Below are 27231 nucleotides of genomic sequence, written 5' to 3'. Positions count from 1 at the left end.
GGCGAGGGGGCGGGGCCGCGCGAGTGCGCACGCGCCGACGGACACATAGGCGGAAGTGGCGCGCGGGCGCCGGGGATACGAGCACCTGGCGAGGCCTCGGCGGCTGCGGTGGAACGTGCAGGAGTGGGCGAGGAGGAGAAGCAGGAGGTGATGGCGACGGACCTGGGGAGGGGGAGACGCTCCGTCTGGCTGAGGCGCCCCCTGGGCTGGGGTCCCCCTTTCAGGTGACACACTGGCTCGGGAGTGGACGTGCCCCCCCGGGCCTTTCGCCGTGTTTGTGACGCAGACCCCCCCCCCCGCCCCAGCCCCCGGAGAACCTTGATACCGCCCATCTTCATCCTAAGGAGAGAGCGGGAGAGGATGAGGTCGGGAGGCAGGGCGCGGGTGACTTCCTTTCACAAAGAACGGAAACCTGCTGGCACGGTTTCCAGGGAGGAGCATCTGCTTGTCCTCGCCCTTCCGCCCTGCGGCTGGCGAGAGCTCGCTCAGGCCGGTACTTGCAGGCTTGCAAGCCTGAGACCACCTCTGGGAGGGTCTGGTAGGCTATCCCCAGGGCCTCTGGACAACTGTCAGTCGCCTGGGTCCCCCACAACAGCGTTTTCAGTGAAGAACTACGTCTGGGATCTGCGTTCAGCTGGGTACTGTATGGTACTCCGCTGTCCATTTGCAGTGCAAGGTGATTGTTCTCATCGGGTTAAGTTCTTGTCATGAACTTCCACTGGTAGTTCTTCAAATTCCTCCAGTCTTTGCAGCTTAACTCTCTTGCCCACCGTTTTATTTTCTTAAAGAAATGTTGGAAGAAGGTGGAAGGATTTGGCGTTCTAACATTTTTTTTTTTTAATGTTGGGCATATGCATTTCTTCTGCAGTAGGATATCAGACGTCAAGAACTGTTTTGGGGATGAATGCTTTCTTATTGGGTTAGTTTGGGACTTGGAAGAGGGAGATGCAGCCTTTGAAAATAATTTAGATAGGTGTTATTTGTAATACTTAATTTCTTAATTTACCTGTAAAGTCCTAATTTTAGTTTTCTCCCTTAGGAAAAAAAACCTGATCTTCAAAAATTAGCACACAGTTTCTTGAACTTTGTGCAATGAAGTGTGTTCAAAGAAATGGGAAGGAATCTTGTTTTTCTGTGTTTTATAATTATACGCCACAGGTCATGATTAATATTCAGAGTCCAGTTAACCTAGCTACATTCTTTTATGCCAGTTAACCTGGCAACATTCTTTTAATTGTAATGCGGAGTGTGGCAAAATACAGAACCGAGTTTTTTTTTTTCAAGGTGCCACATCGTAGTGACATATTTTCCTTATGTTCTACCTTTTTGTAGTGGGAGACTTTTCTTCAAAAGGTTGGGAAAGAATAGGTTAAGAAATTAAATTTTACTTCAGTTGGTATTTTAAATCAACATTGTCACCACTCATTTTATTTTTAAATTTCAATATGTGCTAGAAATGCTACTTTTTTATTGCATTTTAGCAATTATCTGTAACTTCAAGTAATTAAACGTCTGTGTTGACTTTAGGAAGAGACCTTAGGCAGTGATTCACACCTGTGGGGTTTTTTTAAGTTTCAAGGGTTACATGAACTTGTAAATTAAAGCAAAATGTTAATCGTTTAATTTGAAAGCTAATTTTAATTCTGTGCTTGATTTCTTTTTATTTTTTCCTACATCACAAGGACATTAGACCAGTTTCTTTAGATGATGGTTGGTATCAGTCATTAATGCCTGAAATAGAAGGGATATGGCAGACATTCAGGATCACAGTTATTGGCTATCAGAGCTCAGAGTCTTTCTTCACCAGTCACATGATCTGACGAGTGATGTTCTGATTAATAAAACTTCATTCTAAATGCAGGGGAGGGAGAGGAAGCTTAAAAACCTACATGGGGCCAGATTTATTAGAATGTACACCCATTTGTACACCCATTTATTAGTACACCCACGCCTACACGTATGGAAAATAGTTGCTAACCTTTTTATTTCTTCTACCTTCAAACAACATTTAGGTAAGGTCTTTTAAGGCATGCTTTATAAAGAAAGTCATATCCCAAGGGGATCCTACGGGGTGACTTAAAAAGTCTTAACAGAGATGACACTGATCAAACGTAGCATGGGCAACAAGAACAATGTGTAAAAGAAGAAATGGGCAAAGGAAAGGAAATACAGTAAAACTTCTTGAAATTACACGTTTTCTATTTAGAAATATGGCAGGTATCATGTACAACAAATGTTCTTTGATGCCTGTGTATTATTGTTAGTTACAAGTTGTAGGCAGAGCCTTGACCCCAAGTTTAAATTACAGAAGGAGACCTACTTAATCTCTGTAAATCAGCAAACTAGAAGCGATCATGAAGAGGTGACTCTAATTCTTGCCATTTTAAATCACCATGTGGCAGTTTTGGGGTTTTTTTTTTAAAGATTTCCAGAGAGTTCACTGTCAAAATTATTCTTATCCTCTTCTCTCAACTAGAGTGTAAATTTTAATTCCAACTGGGATTGTAACAGACATTCTTTTCTAGGAAGATAAGTTTTCCTTAATAAGTTCTGTTTGTCATAATTCTGCACTTTCCTCAACTTTTACATGAATTTAGTTTTCAGTTTCTATTAATCCAAAGAGAAATTGATAGTCATCTATGGAGTCTTCATGATTGTTTTTCACAGACTAACAAAAAATGATGTGTTTTTCAGCTTTTTACAAACCCAAGAGCTTTATTTCTTTTTTCTAAACAGCTTTATTGAGGTATAATTGATACATACAAAAAATGCACATGTTTAATAGATACAATTTGATGAGTCTGGGCATATACATACACCTGTGATACCATCTCCATAGACAAGGTGATAAACATCTGTCACCACCAGGAGTGTCCTTGTGTCCCCTTTGTGTGTGTGTAGTTAAGAGTGCTTTACATGAGATCTACCCTCTTAACAAATGTTTAAGTGCATAGCACAGACACTGTGTCATAGGGCCTCTACAACAGATGGTCTCTAGAACTTACTCACCTGGTATAACTGAAACTTTATACCCATGGAACAACTACCAAAGACTTTTTTAAATTGCAGAGATTTTTCTCCAAAGGAAAAAAATGTTTTCTTTTAGCCTAAGAGATGCTGTTGCTAAAACATAGTATCCTTTCTATAATCTTGGTTAAATCTAGCTTTTTGCACAACTTACAGATGTTTGACTTTATTTTAAAATGTTATTAGTAAATAAATTTTACACTTGTCTTGGTAGCTGTAGGAGTTTGGGCTGTTCTTTACTCTTTTCTGCAATTAAAGATGGACTTTAATGTTGAAGACATTATACGTAAACTATTGTGGGCTTTAAAAATTATATCCTCACTGCAAATGGAAACATAATAAAGGCACGTTTACTTTGATGAAATAAATACAGGGTTAGCTTTTAGTTTGTTGCTGTGGAAATAAGAATGGTGTATATTTAATTTAGTCGTGTTTGGAGACTAAGCATATTGTTTTGGTGGATGGGAAGCTTGAATAGGAGAATTAATATATTACTATCCAGAGAGAATAACTCTTACCTGTGTAATTTTCCAAATGTGACTTGAGATATTTTTTGGAGCATAGCACTTTACTTGATGGTCTAAATGTTTTGCTTTAATTGTTTATTTCCTTCTTTAGGGCTTGGCTCAGCAGGCAAAAGAAAGACTGAACAAAGGGGAGGAAACCAACAAAGATAACTTTGGAAGCACTGAATGCTGCAAAATAAGAAAAATGGATCTCAAGTTCAACAGCTCCAGGAAATATATTTCTATCACTGTCCCGTCCAAAACCCAAGCAATGTCACCACACATCAAGTCGATAGATGATATTGTAGTGCTTGGCATAAATCTCAGCAGATTTAACAAACTTACTCAATTTTTCATATGTGTTGCTGGAGTTTTGGTATTTTACCTAATTTATGGATATATACAGGTAAAAAATTAGTCATTTGTTTATAATGTGTTAATTATTGATAATAAATGAGCTCAACTTGGGCACTACTAATAGTTTTGTTCAAGATACTTTCCTTTATAAGATAGCAAGTTTATTCACAAATTTGAGTTTCTTAGTATAGTAGTAGGAAAGAGCTACTTACTTAGGATTAAATTGACTGAAAACAGGGATCCAAATTTTAGAGTGAAATATTTTACATGGGGGAAGGGAAGCAAGAGACAATCTTAAAAAATTAAAATTATGAAAAAATACGAAGTGTTATGTTTTGCAAAATGTAGGTAATTGTGACCATGTGGGGTTTTTTTAATATATAAATTTATTTTTGTTTATTTATTTATTTTTGGCCACGTTGGGTCTTCGTTGCTCCGCATGGGCTTCCTCTAGTTGCAGCGAGCAGGGGCTACTCTTCGTTGCGGTGCGCAGTCTTCTCATTGCGGTGGCTTCTCTTGTGGCAGAGCATGAGCTCTAGGCGCACAGGCTTCAGTAGTTGCACACAGGCTCAGTAGCTGTGGCTCGTGGGCTCTAGAGCGCAGGCTCAGTTGTTGTGGCACATGGGCTTAGTTGCTCCGCAGCATGTGGGATCTTCCCAGACCAGGGCTCAAACCCGTGTCCCCTGCATTGGCAGGCGGATCCTCAACCACTGCGCCACCAGGGAAGCCCCACCATGTGCTTTTTAAAAGAAAATGGTTGAAGTATTGATTGGTATTTTGGAACATAATTCTTACATGAAATTGAATGTTAGCACAAAAGCCACATTCTAGTTCACTCTTGGTTCCTGGAGCTCATTAACAGGTCATTTTGCAAAAGTGTATCAGGATGTTTTCTATTTTTCCAAGGGTGTCTCTTCAATCCTATAATACTTGAATCATCCTTTTCTTGAAGCATCTGTTGTGTTCTCATTCTTGTTGGTTTCCTCTTCTAATTCAACTTTGCCAGAACCTTATTTTTCTGTGATTTTGCCTATGCAAAACATTTCTAACATTGCCAATTTGTCTTGTATTTGCATTGTTTTATGGGATAGTTGTAAACACTTGACCAGGAAATTCCTGACCTTCAAAGACAAGAGCTGGATGGATGAAGACCCAGGCTAGTGTAAACAGAATGTGTGCATGGGGACCGTTAATTACCAGTTGTCAACTCATCAGTGGGTATTTTCAGCTGTTACCAACTTTGCTTTTTTATGCAACTCCCTAACATGAGAAAATCTTTATAGTTGAAGAAAAGGAAAGTGATGTGTTTTCTGAAAACATAGATAATATCTCTGATATTATTTATAATCAGAGTGATCTTAAAAATTGTTGAATGCTTCTCCTTTGTTTTATAGAGATGAAATATAAAACTAAGTATAAAGGAGAAGACAGAATTGTGACTATTCCTTAGCTTCTGAAAATGCTCTAGGGTGCATTAGTGTAAAACAACATGAATTTTAAAATCTTAGTATTTATAATTGACTTTTGTACTAGAAGATGATATAAGAATTCAGATACTACAATGAAGAACAATACAAAATAGTAACTTTTATCAAATGTTAGGATCTCTTATTGAGAAATTTTTTCTTTTGTCCTTCGAAATACCATTGTTACCAAATAGCTTGGGGGCAAAGTTAGCCATTTTAATGGAATATGAATTAGAAATTTACAAATTTCATTAAATTTTTTCTATTTGATAAATGATCAGAGATTTTAATTTACAACTAATATGTGCAAAGTTTCTTTTAAAATAAGATAAACCGATTATAATTGTAACATCACTTTGGTGAGAACTGGCATTGCTACTAATTGGATATTAAAATAAGTTAAAGAAAATGGGGTTTTGTAGTAAATTTAGCAATATAGAAAGTGCAATATTTACGTGAGTGCCAGGGTATTAATAAAGCTATTTTTATGTTTTATAGTTTATAAACCAGAAATGTCCTAAATAACTTACAGACTTACTTGAACGTGAAATCTAAATTTGTGGAATTACACAGCATCCTAAATGTACAAACTCAGTTCAGGATCTTTTTAGAGGCTGTGTTTAGTTTTTCTTCGAACATAAGTTTATCCATCAATTTCATCTTTTTAAAATTTATTTCAAATACAGCTGAAATATATATATTTGGTGGATAGTTTGATGCATTCAGTTAAGCCAGATAGCTTTATTAGAATACTAATTAATGAGATTAAGAATGGCTTTTTAGGGCTTCCCTGGTGGCGCAGTGGTTGAGAGTCCGCCTGCCGATGCAGGGGACACGGGTTCGTGTCCCGGTCCGGGAAGATCCCACGTGCTGCAGAGCGGCTGGGCCCATGAGCCATGGCTGCTGAGCCTGCGCGTACGGAGCCTGTGCTCCGCAACGGGAGAGGCCACAACACTGAGAGGCCCTCGTACCGCAAAAAAAAAAAAAAAAAGAATGGCTTTTTAACAATTAACAAAAACTGTTTTCATGATATAACATTTTTAAGGAGAGTAACCATTTCTCTATAAGGAGAAGTTTTATGTAGTCTATGGCACAAGAATTCTAAAAAATAGCATTAATTATTGATTATCTTAATATTGGAAAACAGGCCTGAGATAATAGACTTCTAATGAAATATGCTTTTATAAGAGTCCATGAGTCCTTGGATCAGCTGCCTTCCTCATTGTTCTGGGCGACTCTTTTAATTTTGGTCTTTTAAAAAAAGAAAAAAGCATAGGAGGGGGTTGCTTCCTAGTTCTTCCTCCCCTGCTTTCTGTTCTGCTGATTGTCACACCTGGATATCTACTGTCACTTCTTTGGAAAGGCCTCCTAACTTCTCTAATTTTACCTCTCAGAAGCCTTACAGTTTGGATGTTTTTTTGTGCATTTTGTTGTTGGGGGTGAAGCTTGGTTTCTATTAAAATGCTGTGCTTATAGGAATGTGCTGTGAGGTAATTGGTCTGCCCCTGGGACTTAAACAGTGTTCATGTCTCTCTTGACAGGAATTAATATTTTCAGTGGAGGGTTTTAAGCCCTATGGCTGGTACCTTACTTTAGTGCAGTTTGCATTTTACTCCATATTTGGCCTAATAGAGCTTCAGCTTATTCAGGACAAAAGGAGAAGGTATGTGGTTTATTTGTTTTTATTTTTTGGCAGTTAAGTACACGAGTAGTAGTTCATTTTTATTGTTTTATTTTTTGCGCACATGGAATATGTTATACATGAAATATACATTTCCCATTAATAAAACATTTAATACCCAAGAATTTTTATCAGTATTATCAACTTATTAAAAATATTAAATATGGTATTTCCATTATACATTGAAAAAAGTGTAATGTTATCAGATTTAAAAATGTTTAGGGCATTTGTTGGCGGTCCAGTGGTTAGGACTCCGGACTTCCACTGTCAGGGGCCGGGTTCGATCCCTGGTGGGGGAACTAAGATCCCACATGCCACGCAGCGCAGCCAAAAAAAAAAAAAATGTTGTTTAGACTCAATAATAAGATCTTCTTAAAATAGGAGAAAGTATTCAGTTGTACATGTATGTTTTTATAATGGAAGTAGGTGTGATTACTGAAAAATTTATGATGGTACTACATAAGAATGGTGATATGAAATATCAATACCTATTTTTATAGTGGTTTTTGAAATGCATAGTTAATGTTTTGTTTTGTGGGATATATTCCACTTAACATCCTCACGTTTGTAATGGCCAGCAGTAGGAATTGCATTCTTGACCATTAGAGAAATTTTATTATGTTCCTTTTTGTCAAAACTAAAAGAGTTTATATAGACAGTAGCTTTTAAATTAACGACCACCTAGGTTTGAGAAATATCTTGAAATATTGTTAATGGCATATTGAGCAATATGCAATTAAAACCTAGACTCCTATCAGAAGGTGGTTGGCAATTTGAATATAACATTTTCTTGGTAAATTTAAGTGTGGTTATCCTGTCATATCAGACCCTAATATGTGAATATTTCATGTATATATTGAATAGTTTAAATGTAATAAGGAGCTATAATGTTGACATTCTTCATTGATATAAATGTTTAATCCTTCAGTGAAAATAAAAATTTTTCATAGCTACTTTTTTCTTAAATGTTTCTGATGTTTGTATGAAAATAACTATAAAATTTTAAATATTTAAATCAGTAACACCAGTATTTCTTCATGCATCTAATTTTACCTCTCAACCTCTCTATTGCCAATAAATTATTATAGCAGCAGTGTTAAAAACGTTTGAATCTGAGGAGATCTTCTTTATTATTTTCATGTTCTGAAACTCTACAAGACTTAGCTTAGCCATAGGTGGTAGAATAGAAAGTAATTAAATGTGTCTGTCAGGACTAATATATATGGAAGCCTGGCTTCCATATATATTCATTATGTATTGCAAACTGCTGGACCTCTGATTGCTTCTAAAATAAAAGAACCCAATGCTGTATTTATTAAATGAAAAGAACACAAAGATGATGCATCTCCTAACTGTTAAATTTTAAAAAGATACAACTCCCTCTCAGCTACCAAAAGATGGGGAGTGAGCCTCCAGTCATGTTTTTCCCAACCTTTAAACCACATAACCATAACATATTTAAAGTCATTTGTGTTTGATTGAAACATGAGTGAAGGAATTAGGTAGAAGAATTTATAGACCTATAATAAATGTAATTAGAAGTTGAAAACTTTTCATTCCAAGGCACATTAAAAACTTTTTTAGAAAAAGTATAAGTGTATTACAATGAAAATATGCCCAATCCCCTATTTCTGAATTTATTTGAGTGTATATATATCTGAATTTATTTAAGTGACACTGCTCTTTAGACCTTTAATAAGTCAAATTCTTTGCTTAGGTTTTTCTCTCTTCCTATATTTATATGAATATCCATGTACTTGAAGAGTACAGAATTTGGGGTCAGAAAACATGGATTTGAGTCATGTTACTGCCCCCTATTCTGTCAATATCTCAGGGAAGTTTCTTAAATTCTCTCTGTTTCATCATATGGTGATGTGTGATACAGCCCATCATAGACTAGGATACCCTAAATATACTCCAAAGTATATTACTCCAAAGTATATATTTCACCAAAGATCATCTTGTAACTTCTGTGTTAATCACTGTATGTGAGTTTTTAATAAAGGAGATCTGTACCAAATTGAAAAGCTAAGGGGCTTATCAAAGTTACGACTTTCCCATCATATCTAAAGTAGTAAGCAATTGGGGTATTCAAATAGAAACAGTGAGAGTCCTAGAGGCAGGATGATGAAATCTAATCTCATTTCACCAGTGAGAAAGCAGACCTGGAGGAGAGCTGGGATTTCCATGAGCTCGTGCCCCAGGCTGCACTCAGAGTTGGAACCTTTTGAATTTAGGTTTCCTGAGTTCCAGGCTGGTTTTCTTTCTTCCTTTACTGTGTTGCTTTTTTAATCTTGTGATTCTTCTGACCCGAATTTTTATTTTCTGGCCACTGTTTGCAATTTATGGATGAGGAAATTTGCCTCTTCTGACTTTTATCATTACCTGGAGAAGTGGTGCTGTCCTCCTTCACTGATACCCCACTGAGAGTTAAACCCCACAGACAGCATAAAAACCAGTGTCTGTGTACACTGATGCATAACGGGCATGCCCAGTTATTTCCACATGGATTTTAAATGATGACCACTGTGTTAGTAAAGTGTAAGCAAAGGTCTCAAAATTGAAACGTAAGTGGAAATGATGCATTTTAATTGAACTTATCTAGTAAATTATTTTGCCTTATATCTAGCCGTATAAAAAATGTGGAATTTTGTCACCTTGATTTAAACATGAACACAAATCCCAAAATGGAAACTAGATCTAAAAATGCAACATAATTTAATTATATGAATAGTGCACCAATGTACAAGATTATTGTCTTAGACCATTAAGTATCTTGTGAGCATATGCTCACAAGACCAGCTCAGAATTATGAAGATACCAAATTAAGAATCTCCTTTAGGAAATCCAGTTAGAGCCCAAGGTAGAAAATTTGGGATCGTGAGGAGAGTCAGATTCCTCATCTGAAAGTTGATTGTTTTAACGTTTTATAGAATTACAGCATTAGAGATGAATCATAAGACATTATGGTAATAAAAACCATGTCTGGAGTTTTAAACCACCTTGTTCTTTTTCTAGAGAAATTCTGCTCAGGTTATTCTAGCAGAATAGATAGATGTATTTTTCCTAATGCTAGATGGAATGTTAGGAAACAACAACAATTTAGAAGTTAATTAACTAAGGTGCCTTTTCCCATTATAGAAGCCAATTTTTTTTAATCAATTCTTTTTTTCTAAATTTAGTCAAGATGGTTTTTATATGTAGCTATAACTACTGTTAAAAAACCCTAAATGTAATAGCATTTATACTTTCAGTAAGGGTCTAAGTAACTCTCTAATGTACTACTTTTTCAGACAGTTGAGAGTTCTCACTTACAATTGATTAAATAAAGGTAAATTGTTATTTTCACCAACATTCTTTTATACAAGTTAACACTGTTGTAACTTTAAGAATAGTGATATTTTACCGATATTTATAGAAATATTAAACAGAAATTAGAAGAGTAATTAGAAATTTACACATTGTAAACACATTCTCTTACAGTAGTATGAATTGGGTCCCAAAATGAAGATTTTAAAAATTGTCTTTTACAGAATACCAGGAAAAACCTACATGATAATAGCTTTTCTAACTGTGGGTACTATGGGGTTATCAAACACTTCCTTGGGCTACCTGAATTATCCTACCCAAGTCATCTTCAAGTGCTGCAAATTGATTCCTGTTATGCTAGGAGGAGTTTTAATTCAAGGTATAGTAATGATATATTTTCATACTGTTTGAAATTAATAGGATATGTTATGGCATCTAGCATTAGGAAAAACATTAAACTTCAATTAATATCTTTAATGAACAGTCTAGATATTGTAACACTTCTGAGTGATATCTCATTAAAAAAAAAAGCTATTATAAAAACACCGATACTTCTGTGATATATCTCAGGATCTGAAATCAGTAATTTGGAGATGGGGAAAAATAAAAATAGTATTTTGTTTTATTCTTTTAATCTGGAACCTACTACATTTCCAGAAATATTGTATTTACATATTGAAGGCCTAGCTCAGAAGTACCTGGAAAGCTCTTTTTTTCAGTTCTTTCATTTTTCTACTCTCCAGGGCTCTGCTCTCCACCTCCATTATACAAATGGACGATTCCCATGTTGAAGTAAAGCTTAAGCTGAGCAAGTGTTTGTTAACCAGCTCTGCTGACTGTTGACTCCCTAGGATCCCAACTAAATTACAAGCTATGTGAAAATAGGAGTAAAAGGGGAGGCAGTGATAGCGACAAGCAGTGGAACAAGTTTTTGTTTTGTTCATCTGACTGTCATGAGGAATATTCACGTTTTGATAATCACCAAAGTTCTTATAAAGCCTGACTTCATTTTATGCATTATAAGCCTTCCCAAAAGAGCCTTTTAAAATGAAAATGTGTATGTCAACTACTTCACATATAATTTCAGGATAACTGTTCACGCAGGAAAAAACAATGATCCCAATTTCCTATGAAAAATCACATTTCACGTCGTAACTGACTTGGCCTGTATGATATCTCCTTAACAGTCCTTCCAAAAAGTTACGCTATGTGATTTCATTATTTAAACTTGGATGTGCTAAAATAAGGTAATCCTCAGCAACCTAGAAGGTATCTGACCGTAGTATTTGCAAACATATACAGCCTGAATGACTACGCTGGTTTCTTGGTAAACTTACGAAGTATAAGAAAATTCATAGCCTTATGTTATACATAAAGTAAAAGAGGCACTAGTTTCCACAAACTTTTTAAATGTTCATATTTACTCACTATCATAAGAAGGATCTCGTATCTAACTTATAAGGACATTTTGGTGCTCGCGGGGTAATTTTGATTTTCAAAGCCCTTCTGTGACTGTCTCATGCCTTGACCTAAGCGCTCGTGATCATTTTTGACATTGGATATAAAAGGCAGTCCCTGCTCTACTTGTTGAAACACATAGATCTAAAACTGTGCTGAGTGGGTAATTGCATCATCGGGTTGGCTTACATTTATTTTGCACAGGAAAGCATTACAATGTTGCTGATGTGTCTGCTGCCTTATGCATGAGCCTCGGCCTGATATGGTTTACCCTGGCCGACAGCACGGTTGCACCAAATTTCAACCTGACAGGTAAGGAATTTACTTGTATTCCTAGATTTTGTAGGTGGTCCGGTTTAGAGTAAGAATTTTTACAGTTTCATGAGGGTTTTAAATGATGGTGTGGCATCTGTGATTCTCATATCTAACATAAAGCTTTTGGACTTTCCATATAAGATGCAGTAAAAATATCACAACTCTGGAAACATAACAGTTGTTTTTAGTACTCTTGTATAGTATTTTGACGTGACAAGAGGCTGTGTGCCTAGGTAGAATCTCCCATTATCAAGTACATGACAGACCAATTTCTTATGAGCTGAATTGGAAATATACACATGAGTTATAGGAGGATCACAGTAGTAATTGTTATTCTCATTTTCTTAAAAAAAATGAAACTTGCAAACTTACTTTTCATTGTTTTAGCTTAAAAAAAGAAAATTATGCTGTTCTTTAATGTTGAACTGTGTAATATAAATGTGATCATAACCTTAAAGTGCATAAAGCTTCCACCATAAACACTTTTCCTCATGGTGTGCCATGTGGAATTTTGTAAATTAAATTTAGATCTTTCACGAGGAGAATAGGTATTAAAGTATGTTTAGAAATAAATAAGAATAAAAATAGTGTTGGAATCTCATTTTTAGTCTAAAGACCTTACAGAGAGATTGCTTATTATATATACAGTATTGTCATTCTTAAACTATTGAGTGTCACTCATAAGATTATTTTAGTTTCATCCCATTTCCTAGCCTGATACCTGACAAAAATATTTCTTTCAAAGGAACTCTGAGAGAACAGGGAGAAAAACAAAGCAAAACAAAATAACAACAAAAAGAGCAGCATATGTAATATATATATACATATATCAGCAGTACAAACTATAATTATTTGTGAGAAAAAAAAGTACGAAGTAATGAAGAAAATCATTTACGTCAACTTTGCTGTTCTTTCTAAGAATCAAAATGTTCCTGACCAGTTGTTAGTCTATGTTTCTTACTAACCTGGTTAATCATGCTAAGTTAATGGATTCAGATCAGCATCTTAGAGCAGCCCTTTAAACCAGCCTTTTACAGACGATGCTGATAGAACCTATTAGGTCTGTTCTTTCAGCTTTGATCATCCAGAGTACGAGTGATCCTTACTTCAGTGAGAAAGCTTAGAGTTGCAGATGTTTCTAACATGGTTTAGGTTTTTCAGGAACACTTCGTTTTCGTGTCAGCAACTGCAAAAGGAAAATTATATTTGAAAACTGAGGGGAAAAGCTGTTTTAGAGGAGTGCTTCACCGTAAAACAAAGATAATGATAATAGCTTGCCTCACACAAAGGTAGTGGAAGGATAGAATGAGGTGCTGGAATAATGAACGTGAAAGCACTTGGCACGTGGTGGGGTGAGGGTGATGACAGTGACGGAGACAGCAGGTTTTGGTGGTCTGTAACTTCTCAGTATAACTCAAGTGCTCACCCTTTCTGAGTTCCGTGGGGATGTTTTTAAGGGCATGAGAACCTAACGATTCCTCATCATTGAGAATAATTGATGAGCACTTATCACAGTCCCTGATCTATGAGTGTATTGTCTGAAGGAGATTAAATTAGCTATTAAGATGGTTACTTAAGGCAGACATAAATAAAACTTTGGATGTATGAAGTGAATATATCAGAATTTACTTATTCAAATAAATGTCCTCCTTTAAAATATTGAGGTAATTCAGATGCAATTCAGGTATTTTCATGCTGTTGCCATTGTTCAGAACAGTTTTGGGATGTCTTTGAATAGCCTTTTAGGTGTTGGGACGTTGTTTTCCAAGTCTTGGATAATAGCATGTCTTTTTCTTTCGAGGACAGATTTGATATTTGAAACAAGGAAAAGAGCATTCAGAATCAAGTTTGGTGAATAAAAATGTATATTTAGGTAATAAATACCAAAGCTAGATGATAAAAAGTCAAATTGAAGAATAAGTATGAAAACTTGAAAATTCTCAATTAAGTGCATACACATGTACATTTATTTTTCTGCTACCCATTTTTTTTTCCATGGTACGTGGGCCTCTCACTGCTGTGGCCTCTCCCGTTGCGGAGCACAGGCTCCGGACACGCAGGTTCAGCGGCCATGGCTCACGGGCCCAGCCGCTCCGCGGCATGTGGGATCTTCCCGGACCAGGGCGCGAACCCGCCTCCCCTGCATCGGCAGGCGGACTCCCAACCAGTGCGCCACCAGGGAAGCCCTCTGCTACCTTTGATTGCTTATATAGTTTTCAAAAATAGAGAAAACTTCAAATCCTACCAGACTCACAGATATAACCAAGGTTGCGGTTTTTTGTTTGTTTTTTTGTTTTTCTTTGGTAAAGCACCATGACTGGTGGCCAGTGTCCTATATACTTGCAGGTAGTAGCGTGCTTCTCAGGTACACATGCACATTTGTATGAGTGTGTTGAATTCCAGATTTGTTCATCTCAGGTGTATGTGTTATTTTAATTATACAATAATTAAATGTTACTTAAGTTATTCAAAAATGAGTTTGAAGAGAGAATTCTTTCTGTGAAAACTAAGTTAATTTTAAACACTTTGACAAGTCAATAAAATCACTGTTGAATTAAGTGTGGGTAAAAATTGGGGGGAAGCTTAAAAATATGAAAGGACTGTATACCCTGATCGTTTCACAAGTTCCTAAGCTTTCGGTGCACTTTTTAAAAACAACTTGGAAATCATAGAGACTGTGTGTTCTGAATGCAGCTTGCACAAAGGCAAGTGCAGAATTTTGGTACAGACCCATACTCAAAGAAGAGGCCTTAACAGCTGCATTATGTTTATGTGTTTTAAATTAAATATTTTAATAATATGGGTACTATTTTTACGCTTTCCCTCTTCCTTTGATTGTTTGAATTAACTGACTAGATCTAAGAATCTCTTCTGTATTTGTTTAATACAGTGTTTCTTTCAAACATATAATCTGCTTAAAAGCAGAAATATTATTTGACATGATTGTGAAACACAACAAGGTGACAGCATTAATGCAATTTATTAGTATTAGTTGGGGTTTTTTTGTTTGTTTTTTTTTTAATAACATCACCTACATGCCTGTTACAACTGGTTGTGGATAAAAATACTCAACTTTGCTGAGCAAATGTGATTTAAGGTCTGATTTTGGTTTTTTAGCCCAATTAAATTTCTGATAAGTCTTGATTATCGTTCATATGTGTAAATGAGGTTACTTTTTCTTCTGCCTTCTTGAAGGTGTGATCCTCATCTCCCTGGCACTATGTGCAGATGCTGTCATTGGAAATGTCCAAGAGAAAGCTATGAAACTTCATAATGCTTCTAATTCGGAAATGGTAAATACTCTAGTGCTTTTTCTTCACATCAGACAGACTCAAAAATGACGATATACTTAATTTTATGACATAATTATGGTATTGAAGACTGGCACTGCAATTTTAAACTAGTTTATCATCATTATTTTCATAAAAGTAGTACGTTCAAATATTATAGGAAGGTAAAAAGTAAAATACCATTATCACTGCTGATACCTTATTGCAAGCATTTGATAAATTTTTTCCTCTTTGATTTATGGAGTTTGGGGCGTGTTAAAAAAAATGCTTTGTTACATCATTTTTCTTCTCTCTTTGTATTTGGTATTATTTTCCATTTAGAAGTTTGTAATTTACATGTAGTTTAGCTTATCTTTTCCTTCATGACTTCTAGCTATGTATTATGATTGAAAAGGGCTTTTCCAACTCTAACATTTAAGAATGTTATGCCCATTGCCTACTAGTTTTATAATTTCCTTATTTATTAAATCTTTGATCCAACCAAAACTTTAAAAAAATTTTCTTCCGTATGGCTATCCACTTTGCCCAACATCATTTATTGAATAATTCACTTTTCTAATTTTTATTTTAAATACCTTCTTTTATCCTATCTTATTCTAATGCAGGGTTCACAGTTTTATTCTTTCAAGCTTATTTCTGCACCAGAACCATATAATGACAGCAGCTTTATCACCATACATTTACCATCTGTTAGGACTAGCCACCTTTGTTCCTTTTGTTTTTCAGAATGTTACTACCAGTAGTTATTCTTGGGTGTTCCTATCCCCAAATAAACTAGAAACCCATTGCTATTGTGATTGGTATGGCATTGAATTATAAATTAATTTAGGGAAAATGGCATCTATACACTTGATTCTTTCAGTCCAAGAATAAGGTATGACTTTCCTTTTATTCAAGCGTTACTTTTAAATGTCCCTTAGATTTTAAAGTTTTCTTTGTATAACTCCAGTTATTTTTCATTGAAGTTATTGTTAGGTGTTTCATCTTTTTGCCGTTATTACTGCAAATAATGCCTTTTCTTCCAATATATCTCCTAGCTGGTTGGTGTTTGTATATAGGAAGGTTGTTATGCTGTGTTTGCATTAGTTTTGTAGCCCATCACCTTGCTAGACAGACAGAGCACACAGCAGTAAGGATATGTAGGACTGGTTACTTAGTCAACAGAGTGGGGCATCTTTACAGTGTCCCTAAGAACATAGGAACTTTAATCTTGGTCAGGAGTTTTCTTGATCATCATCACCACTCTCCCTAGATAAGATAACGATCAGAGAATTAAGGAATTGTAAGTAGGTAGAAAGAATGTAATACAGTGGTTAAGATGTAGGCTCTGGACTAAGATAGCCTTAGTTCTCTACTAGCTCTCCTGTTTAGGAAAGTGACTTAATATCGCTAAGTTTTAGTTTTTCCATCCGCACATTGGGGAATGATGATTAAGAGTGCCTGTCTCTTAGGTTGGTTGTGAGAAATAAATGGAATAATCCATATAGAGCGTTATTAGCACAGTACCTGACACATAGCAGGTATTTAAGTTTGATGATGACACTGATTCTGCTTATAAGGAGTGTAATAGAAAGATTGGTAGGAAAATTGGGAAATTAAGCAATAGGTATGTCATATACTGCTTATTTTCATTGTATTTTAATGTACTTGCAAACTTAATGTTTGGGTTTTTTCATGTCTAATAAGTAGTTTTAGAGTATCTTTGTTTTGTGTATGTTTTTAGGACCCCCAACATTAAAATCTGGTTTGAATTCAGTAATTAAACGAGGCAAAAAATGAATAATTAGGTAACCATTTATGAAAGGATTAGTACTGCTGTGTTATGTTGTACCTAAAATAATGTGTAAACTTATAAACAGAATCAACCATCATTTCCAGAAAATTAGGCCATATTGAAACAATACTGTGACTTTTAAAATGGTTTCCTCTACAGATTTAATGAAATAAAGAAATTGAGCCATATATTGAAAACCTTCATTTTACACCTTTGGTTAAATAGCACTTTTTTCCACTCTGTTTTTCTCTACTCTAGGTTTTGTATTCGTATTCAATCGGTTTTGTGTACATTTTATTGGGATTGACATGCACTAGTGGATTAGGCCCTGCAGTCACATTTTGTTCAAAGGTAAACACTAATCACATTTTTAAAAATAAACATCTTCCATTAATTAGTTTCCTCTGTATTTCTAATTCCCCTTGTCCAAAAAGACTGTTTTATGTAATTTGATAACTCCTTTAATACAATATATGTAAATCAGAAATTATTTCAGAAATGAAATAATTTATATTTAAATTTTTTATCCTCGCTCTTTCCTATAAGTTAATTTTTAAACTATTCATAACGTAGAAGTTGGGGATTTTTCATTTCATCCTCATTTTTCCATTAAATCAGAATCTCTGCTTGACTGCATTGTTGAATGGCTTATTATTGCTCAGAAAGTTGATTAAAATCTGTAGTTTTATTTCATTTGTAATACCTCAGGGTTTGTTTTGCATTTTTCTAACAGGCTTTTTATATTTGCAGGATCCAGTTCGGACCTATGGTTATGCTTTCCTTTTTTCCCTCACTGGGTATTTTGGAATCTCTTTTGTTCTGGCTTTGATTAAAATTTTTGGTGCACTTTTTGCTGTAACAGGTAAGAACGATATACTTGCTTAGATTATGAAATAAGCATTTAAATTTTCTTTGATATTCTTTTTCACAAGGTAAGGGCAGCATCTGCTCTTCATTAAAAAGAAAATTGTCGGGAATTCCCTGGTGGTCCAGTGGTTAGGACTCGGTGCTTTCACTGCCGGGACCCAAGTTCAGTCCCTGGTCGGGAACTAAGATCACTGAAGCCGCACAGCACAGCCAAAAAGAAATTTTTTTTGAAAGAAAGAATATTGTCACATTTCACCAATTTATTCCTTGGCTTATGGTATTTCTTTAAAATTCTAAAGAAAATGATGTTTGATCTGAATTTCTTATTTGAAGGTTTAATTTTTTTTTTTTGCGGTACGCAGGCCTCTCACTGCTGTGGCCTCTCCCGTTGCGGAGCACAGGCTCCGGACGCGCAGGCTCAGCGGCCATGGTTCACGGGCCCAGCCGCTCCACGGCATGTGGGATCTTCCCAGACCGGGGCACGAACCCGTGTCCCCTGCATGGGCAGGCGGACTCTCAACCACTGCGCCACCAGGGAAGCCCTGAAGGTTTAATTTTAAAATCAGATATATGCATTTATCTAGATAGTAACTTTAAGTACATTAAAAGATGTTTTTATTAAAAAGTATGATGGGATGCATACCTTCCAGGAAAAATACTGTATTTAATCACTTTTAATTTATAATGGAAAATTACAGTTTTGTTACACTTAAAACATGACAGGTATATTTTAAGCAAAGGTTTTGGGGCCTTTCGTTTGTACACTTTCTAGAACCTCAACCAGATGAGCTTCCCTTTTCACTAATAATTATTATGCACGTGCTCTGTGCAAGGACTTTGCTTGGCATGTCAGAGAAATGGAGGTTGTTACTTGCTTTGCTTTGGAGGAGTGAGGGGAGCAGGTGCAGGGCTGCAGGTGAGGCCCAGTGAGGGGAGCAGATGACTCCAATTGCTGCCTCATACTGTTTGCCAAAAGAATGGTCCACATGACAAATGCTCTCAGTATCTCCCATCTGGAGAGAGCCCTGGGTGACGCCCATCAGGATGGGAAGCCGTGTGACCTGCCATGAGGAACGCTAGGCTGGGGTGTGAGAGAAGGTGCAGCCCAGTCCCAGCCCTGACGTTTAATGATACGAGACCTGGAGAGTAAGTCTCTCCTCTTCCCTGGGCCTCGTTTTTCTCTTTTGTGAAGAGATTGGGTTGGACAAGATCATCTCTGTCAGAGATCTGTAGAATTTACATCCATAAGGCGTTTACACCTTACTCATTTACCTGATTTTGATTTTTCACGGTTTTAGAGGAATATTTATTTTAATACCACAGAGGAAATGAAACAAATGAGTAAATGCCCCCTCTGTAAAAGTATATTTCTTCCTAACTGTTCTCTTTATTTGCTCACATATGACTCTGCTTTTTAAAGTTTATGTCCCTAATGGTAAGTAGAGGGAATTTAATTGTAGATTGGGCCATATCAGCAACCTTCCAAGTCAGCTTATGCTGTCAAGAAAGATCGCAAATGCATACACTTAGCTTGGGTTTCAGTTTTGTTTGTAAGATAGTAGCTGTTCAAAAAGAGTCTGATATCAGTCTGTATGTGTTGATGAGCCCTGTGATTGGTATAAAGAAATGTGAGATGCAATCCTTGTGTTGAAGGTGCAGGCAGGTGTCTTTCTCTCTCACGTGAAACAAATCCAGAGATGGTAATATAACAGCTAACATGTCCATAGCCCTTATTATGTACCAGGTACCATTTTAGCTATTTTACATATATTATTCATCTTAACCTCACAATGATCCTATAAAGTAGGTGCTGTTATTGTTCCATTTTACAAATGGGTAAACTGAGGCACAGGGTGGTTAAGTGGCTTGCCAAGTGATCAGCCAGCTAGTAAGTTGCAAAATCAGTATTTCAACTGAGGCCGTCTAGCTCCAGACCTGTCCTCTTAACCGTATGCCATGTGCCTCCCAAGCTGGCATGGTAGCTCCAGCTCCTTAGGAATCCAGTCCCTCTTTCTGCTCTGCCATCCTCGTCCTCATTCCAGACGGGGTAGGTGGAGAGAAGATGAAAGACACATCCTTCTCTTTATGGAAAGTTCCTACAAATCACACTCCTAGAGACAGCACTTCTGCTCACACTTCGTTGTCCAAACTTAGTCCCGTGACCACACCTGACTGTAGGAGAGGCTGGGAAGGTATCCCAGTTAAAAGTAGGGGTCTTTTTACTAAAGTAGTAGGAAAAATAGATTTGGGGAATCGGGCTCTAACAGTTTCCAAAACAGTTTCTTCATCTGGTATTCATTCATTAATTCACACTTTGAAGATTAAGTGCCAGGAACTACAGAGTCTGTGGAAATGAGGACAAGGAACTGAGTAAAGCACACAGTCTAGTGGTGGAAAGGTGTACCGGAGCCACGTGCAGAGTTCCTCTCTGCACCTGGGTGAGACGAGGGAGGAAAGCTTCAGGCCATAATCCTTGAAGGACAGGGTACAGAGGACTGGAAAGATGTCTCATGGTCTTACCCATAGATGCCCACCACTAGGATGTCCTTTAGATTGCTGCTTTTAAAGATACGGAATCCAATCGCATCTTCCTTGGAAAAGTCCTTTCTTTCCTGTCAGACTAAGTATGTCTCCCTAAAGGATGACGTGCCTCCGTAGCCTCATGGCCTCCATCAAGCACTTATTACAGTTGTACTTTAAATGTAACTCTATTATTTAATGTCTGTAACCCTGCTAGCCTATAAATTCCATGGTAGCAGAAGCAGTGACTTTCTGTTTGATTTTCTTCTTTTTTCGCTTTCCTTTGTTTCCTTGGCACCTCACATAGATCTTGGCACACAGTAGGCTCTGTAAATATTTGTTAAATAAATTATTTCCGAAATATTACCAAGACAATAGGCGCATTCTAAAACCACCCTTTTTCTCCCTACAGTGACAACAGGGAGAAAAGGAATGACCATTGTACTTTCATTTATATTCTTTGCCAAACCATTCACGTTTCAGTAAGTACTTTTTACTTCGACAAGTTTCTCTACCTTTAGATACTTTTGTTTCACGTCTACTCTTAAACAGCCTTAATTTCTTTGTAAAGAATCCTTTTCATCTTGACCCAGATTTATTGATGTGTCTTCTGTTTCAGAAATGTATGTAATTATTTTGAAGAAATCATTTTGTATACTTAAATTGCCTAACCAGTCCCAATGCACATGCGACCCTGTTTCCAGTATAAATGAATGTGAGTGATGTGGTGAGATTAAGGGACTCCCCTTGCCCTGGTGCAAATATATAAATTTTATATATGTACATATATGGTTTTTAAAATTGTTAAGTTTATTTGCTGTCTTTTCCCACAAAGGATTTGAGTTAGAGTTGTACCCTAATGGTTTTCTTAGTTTGTGGTTTTCGGTGGAAGCATTGACTGTTTTCTTTACTGTCTAGTATGTATTTGAAATTAGCATCATTTCAACTTATATTCGTTGGTAATTGAGAATATTCAGACTTAGAAATTATCAATGTACAGTCATCCCTTGGAATCCATGGGGTGCCAGTTCCAGGACCCGCACGTATACCAAAATCCAAGGATGCTCAAGTCCCTTTCAGTCAGCTCTTTATGTCTGCGGGTTCCACATCTACACACAGAGGGCTGACTGTATATTTATTGAAAAAATCCACGTGTAACTGGACCTGTGCAATTCAAACCTGCGTTGTTCAGGGGTCAGCTGTATGAGCTTAAAGGTAACCACAAATAAACTTTCAGCAATGTATAGTCGGTCTTCTGTATCCATGGGTTCTGCATCTGCAGATTGAATCAACCAACTACAGAGCAAAAATATTCAGAAAAAAAATTCCAGGAAGTTCCATAAAGTAAAATTTGAAGTCCAACTCCTACCAAAAGCCTCAGGAGTATGTTTAAAGCCCTGGATATGTAAACCTGCCAATGGCCTTCTTAGGAATTCAATTCAGCAGTCCAACTAGCTGGGGTATAATACAGAGAGATAAAAAGGGACGCATCCTGAGAAAGTAGGAGAATTGGCATTGATTACTACAATGACTACCTGGTACCTATTTACATGACATCTACATGTGTTAAGTATTGTAATAATTTAGAGATGATTTAAAGTAGACACAAAGTTGTGCATAGGTTATATGCAAATACTGTGCCATAAATAAAGGACTTGAGCATCCAGTGATTTTAGAAAACTCTGTCTGTTTTCTATAAATTAGCCTCTCTTTCTGCAGGGGCTAAGTAGGCCATTGGCAGGTTTACATATCCAGTGCTTTAAACATACTCCTGAGACTTTTGGTAGGAGTTGGACTTCAAATTTGCTATTATCCTCAAAGAAATGAACTACATTTAGTATCTTGTAAAGTGCTTTTCCTACATATATACTTAACATTAAAAATATAGAATTCTGGGCTTCCCTGGTGGTGCAGTGGTTGAGAGTCCGCCTGCCGATGCAGGGGACACGGGTTCGTGCCCCGTTCCGGGAAGATCCCACGTGCCGCGAAGTGGCTGGGCCTGTGAGCCATGGCCATTGAGCCTGTGCGTCCGGAGCCTGTGCTCCGCAACGGGAGAGGCCACAGCCGTGAGAGGCCTGCGTACCGCAAAAAAAAAAAAAAAAAAAAAAAATATAGAATTCTGTCTAGTGTGATCTAAATATTATTTGTAAAATAAAACAAATACTGTTTTATTTAGTGCTCTTAGTATAGGTACCCAATAGCAAAATTTTATTTCATTGAGGAATTTTTGTGATGTCATCAAATTCTGTGGTTAATGACAAATTGTGACTCTGACATTAATCTTTTTTCCTTATTTTTTTTCCCTTAGGTATGTATGGTCTGGTTTGTTAGTTGTCCTTGGTATATTTCTCAATGTTTACAGCAAAAATATGGACAAAATAAGACTCCCATCGCTGTATGATGTGATAAACAAAACAGTGGAAGTGAGGAGGTCGGGGACGTTGGCACAGACTGTCTAGGCAGTGATTCGCTTTATAACGTAGAATTAATTCATCAATCAATTAACTTTCCAAAGGGACTTTTATAAAAACCAGAGGCTCTGAAGGCATGCTGTCATTTGTGGATGGATTACATGTGAAGTCACCCTTTCTTCAGAATCTTTGTTGGACTGTTTAACTTCCAAAGCAATCAAAAGAGCCGCACCCGGCACACCTTAGAATAAAACGTCAAGATGAAGGACTGTGACGCTTACACTCTGTTGAGAATGTCACTGGAAATGGACCATGTTGCAAGAAAAATTGGATATCATTATGACATATCAAAGAAATTGATATGTAAACGCAGATTGTTTTCTTTTTTCCGTTCCATTTTGGTGGTGTTATTTAAATTGATTCTCTGTTGTAAGAGTGAACTGATGGTTTAAGTCTAGAGAGAATAACTTCATTATAAATAAAAATTATTCTCTGATTTTTTTCTTTAAAAGAATGTGATGGAATTGGGGTAGTGAAGGTTGGATTTTGTTACGAAGATGGGAAGTACAGTGTACATAAACTTTAAAACTTAGGCTTTTCTCTGATCATTTAAAAGTATTTATTAGAGAAAATGTGCTTTACATTTTCTGTGGAATATAGGCAATAGAGTAAAAATAGTCATCATCCTGTATCCTGTAAGTATGTATCACAAGCCAGATTTCCTATTATCCATCAAAGGTGCTAAAAGATTTCATGATTTGGATTTTTAAATTGAAGGGAGGGACTTCCCTGGCGGTCCAGTGGTTAAGACTTCACCTTCCAATGCAGGGTGTGCAGGTTCAATCCCTGGTCAGGGAGCTAAGATCCCACATGCCTCGTGGCCAGAAAACCAAAACATAAAACAGAAGCAATAGAGTAACAAATTCAATGAAGACTTTAAAAATGGTCCACATCAAAAAAATCTTAAAAAGTAAAATAAAAATAAATTGAAGGGAAAATAATTGATGTCTTAAATTACTATAAAATAATAAAATTATCATAGTGTTTCTTAAAAATGAAATTTAATTTGACAGCTTGAAGATGAAATTGGATAAATTAAAAAACAAGTAGATTTAGCAAATTCACACAATATGTTGCTTGCACAGTTGGTTTTTTTTGTTGTTTTGGTTTTTTTTTTTTTTTTGCGGTACGCAGGCCTCTCACTGTTGTGGCCTCTCCCGTTGCAGAGCACAGGCTCCGGACGCGCAGGCTCAGCGGCCATGGCTCACGGGCCCAGCCGCTCCGCGGCATGTGGGATCCTCCCGGACCGGGGCACGAACCCATGTCCCCCGCATCGGTAGGTGGACTCTCAACCACTGTGCCACCAGGGAAGCCCGCTTGCACAGTTCTAACTCTAAATTCAGAAAGATTTTGGCCCTGATTTTTTAGCAGTAAGTTTTGGAATTGCTTCCACTGTATTAAAAAAAATCCTATTAATCTTCATTTTCAGTGTAAATGTTGGTTAAAACAGCTTAATATCCATGCTCTTAGTAATATCACATATTTTGTGAGTATAGTATACTTGGAATATGTAATCTCATTCTTAAAATTCCACTGTATTCTGATGGTGACCTAAACCTGTTTTGTGCATATGTGGGTGCAGCAGAGCCCATGATAATTTAAGGATCTAGCCCAAGAAATTCTGCCTGGTCTTCATGTGTCATATGTTAAATTAAATACTGTGGGTGTTTTTTCCCCCAAATGATAATCATTTTTAAAGTTTTCATATTTTAAAGTGAAAGGAATGTTAATTTGCACTTCATACTACTGCCTTAAACTCTAAGACAGTAAGGATTTGTGCTGTTTAAAAAAAAGTTAATTTTCCTGAATCCTTGATAAAATATAAATTTAACTTATCAAGTCATCTTTTTATCCCCATACTTTTCTAATGTTTTTGCCTGTTACGAGCTCCGCATCCCACCTACGCCATCCCCAATTTTAAACAATTTAGCACTGTTTAAAAATCAGTTTGTCAGGGATTCCCTGGTGGCGCAGTGGTTGAGAGTCCGCCTGCCAATGCAGGGGACACGGGTTCGTGCCCCAGTCCAGGAGGATCCCACATGCCGCGGAGCGGCTTGGCCAGTGAGCCATGGTCGCTGAGCCTGCGCGTCCGGAGCCTGTGCTCCGCAACGGGAGAGGCCACAGCTGTGAGAGACCCCCATGTACCGCAAAAAAAAGAAAAAAATAATCAGTTTGTCAGGCTAACCCTTTACACTCCATTTCCCTTGTTGACCTGCCATCAGAAGGAGGTAAACTTCATCTCACTTATTTGTATCCATGGAATAGTAGTAGTCTAAAATACAGAATAATTTCTGTAGTGAAGGAAATCAACATTGGGATGTGTACTTTGTGCCAGATTTAAAATATGACCTTTCATGAATATGTCATCCCAGCAACCAAAAAAAGTAATAATAAGGGAATTTAAAATATTAATTGCAGGAGTTCCCTGGTGGTCCAGTGGTTAGGACTCTGCGCTTTCACTGCCGAGGGCCCGGATTCAATCCCTGGAACAGTGCAACAAAATAACAATAGCAGAAGAATGTAGCCAACTCTTTGTGGATCACTGTGTCAAGATCTGACCTAGAGGTAAGCCAGCCTGGCCAGAATCCTCAGCAAGGCATGTTGTATAGTAAAGAATTTGGCCAACCTTTGTCCTCGATTTCTGGAGGGAGCTTCTAGTCCTTGGAGTTTCCCATGATAGGAATTGTTAGTCTTGGTGGTTCCAGGGTCGGGGCTGGCCTTGCTGGAAAGTCTCACCGTGTGACTATAGGATTAGGGTTTTGAGCCTCAGGATATCGGCCCAACCTTTGGGGAAGGTAAGGGGTTTGGAGATAAGACTGAGTTCAATCGCAAGATCAGTGATTCAGTCAATCATGGCTACATAGTGAGACCCAATATAACCTCCGGAGACCAAGGTTTGGGATTGCTTCCCTGATTGTAGGTACCCACGGATGTGCCAGGAGGGTGATGCTCCTTGCCCCACAGGTCTCTTCTTTTGTCTGTTCCTGATTTGTATCCTTTATGATAAAACTCTAGTGGAATGTATAACGCTTTCCTAAGTTCTATGAGTTGTTCTAGCGAAGTATGGAACCTGAGGGGAAAGTGGTAACGCCCCCAAATTTGTAACCAGTTGGTGGCCTGGGAGCCTCGGAGCTTGCAGCTGGTTCTGAAGTGAGAGCAGGCTTGTGGGGACTGTGCCCATAATGTGTGACATTTGACCAACTCCAAATAGGATTGCACTGCAGGCTTTAGGCTTAACTAATGTTTTTATCTTTTAGCATTCTCTGAACTGTTATCTAAATCTCTTAATTTCCTAAAGTGATTTTTGTCTTTAACCCACTATATATTCTAGGTTCTTCCTTGGTCAATGAGTGCAGAATTCTAGTAAAATTTGACCAGCATAATAAACCAACAATATGGCTTAGCATAATGAAAATATTTATGCATCCCAGTGTCACATTTGCTCTTTAAACGACACGGTTATCAAATCATCAGGCAAAGCAGAGTGATGCTTAGAACTTTTTGTGTGCTTCCGTCCTAATTAAGCAAATGACAGTTTGTTTCCACTATGTGTTTGGGCAAAAATGTTTCATGTGCACATATTCTGCTTTTCATGTGTGCCTATTGAATGTCCTTGTACTTGCCCATTGAACCAACCTTTTTAACAAATACTGTAACATCACTGACTTGACTGCTCTATTTTTATTTTAACAGCATTTGTTCATTCACTCTCACTGCATCAGATGTGAGCCAGGCATTATACTAGATGCTTAGGATGCACAAAAGAATCAAATACAACCCTCACTCTTAAGGAACACCCACTCTAGAGAGGATTTGCCATGATCTCTACACAAAAATACATGAACTCTGTTGATTTCCTTCCAGTCATTGGAGTATCTTATTAGCCTTAAGTTTTCAAAATTATAATTCCCCACAATGGTAGTGCTTCTAAAACCTGAATGTGCAGGTGAATCACCTGAGGATCTTCTTTAAAAATAGGATTTTAATTCAGTAGGATTGGTTTGGGGCCTGAGATTGCACCAACGAGACGCTGACGCTTCTGGTCCATGGACCACACTTCAGTGTGGAGGTCTTAGCTACAAACTCCGGATGTTTCCAATAACAGGACATCTTAAAATATTTGAATACTTTTCACGTGATTGCCTTCATTTGCTTTCAAACTTAACCATTCTGTGTGGCCTGACCCTATT

The 27231-nt window shown here is 37.2% G+C and overlaps 1 protein-coding gene across 4 annotated transcripts; it reads left to right on the top strand.

Moving 5' to 3' along the window:
* Window positions 1-14: 14 nt before the first annotated feature.
* SLC35B3 (solute carrier family 35 member B3) lies at window positions 15-23477 on the top strand. Of its 4 annotated transcripts, none has more exons than XM_033863819.2 (10): window positions 15-147; window positions 3646-3939; window positions 6898-7019; window positions 10571-10725; window positions 12009-12116; window positions 15315-15412; window positions 17442-17534; window positions 17934-18045; window positions 20983-21052; window positions 22879-23477. In XM_033863819.2, the coding sequence occupies exons 2-10, from the start codon at window positions 3739-3741 to the stop codon at window positions 23027-23029; spliced, it is 1110 nt and encodes a 369-aa protein (XP_033719710.1). In that variant the 5' UTR covers window positions 15-147; window positions 3646-3738; the 3' UTR covers window positions 23030-23477. The 4 variants fall into 4 exon arrangements, with proteins under 4 accessions (XP_033719710.1, XP_033719711.1, XP_073666409.1 ...); XM_033863820.2 differs by having other exon boundaries at window positions 41-224; XM_073810307.1 differs by lacking the exon at window positions 15-147 and adding an exon at window positions 295-676.
* The last annotated feature ends 3754 nt before the right edge of the window (window positions 23478-27231 follow it).

The sequence above is a fragment of the Tursiops truncatus genome, chromosome 10 (assembly GCF_011762595.2).
Source record: "Tursiops truncatus isolate mTurTru1 chromosome 10, mTurTru1.mat.Y, whole genome shotgun sequence".
NCBI lineage: Eukaryota > Metazoa > Chordata > Mammalia > Artiodactyla > Delphinidae > Tursiops > Tursiops truncatus.
This window is presented reverse-complemented; position numbering and strand designations above follow the sequence as displayed.

Excerpts from the sequence above, each read along its gene's own strand:
- SLC35B3 (XM_033863819.2), top strand. The coding sequence starts at position 3,739 with ATGGATCTCAAGTTCAACAGCTCCAGGAAATATATTTCTATCACTGTC. Across the intron at positions 10,726-12,008 it reads AGGAGGAGTTTTAATTCAAG|GAAAGCATTACAATGTTGCT; the intron begins GTATAGTAATGA and ends TATTTTGCACAG. Across the intron at positions 18,046-20,982 it reads TGCACTTTTTGCTGTAACAG|TGACAACAGGGAGAAAAGGA; the intron begins GTAAGAACGATA and ends TTCTCCCTACAG.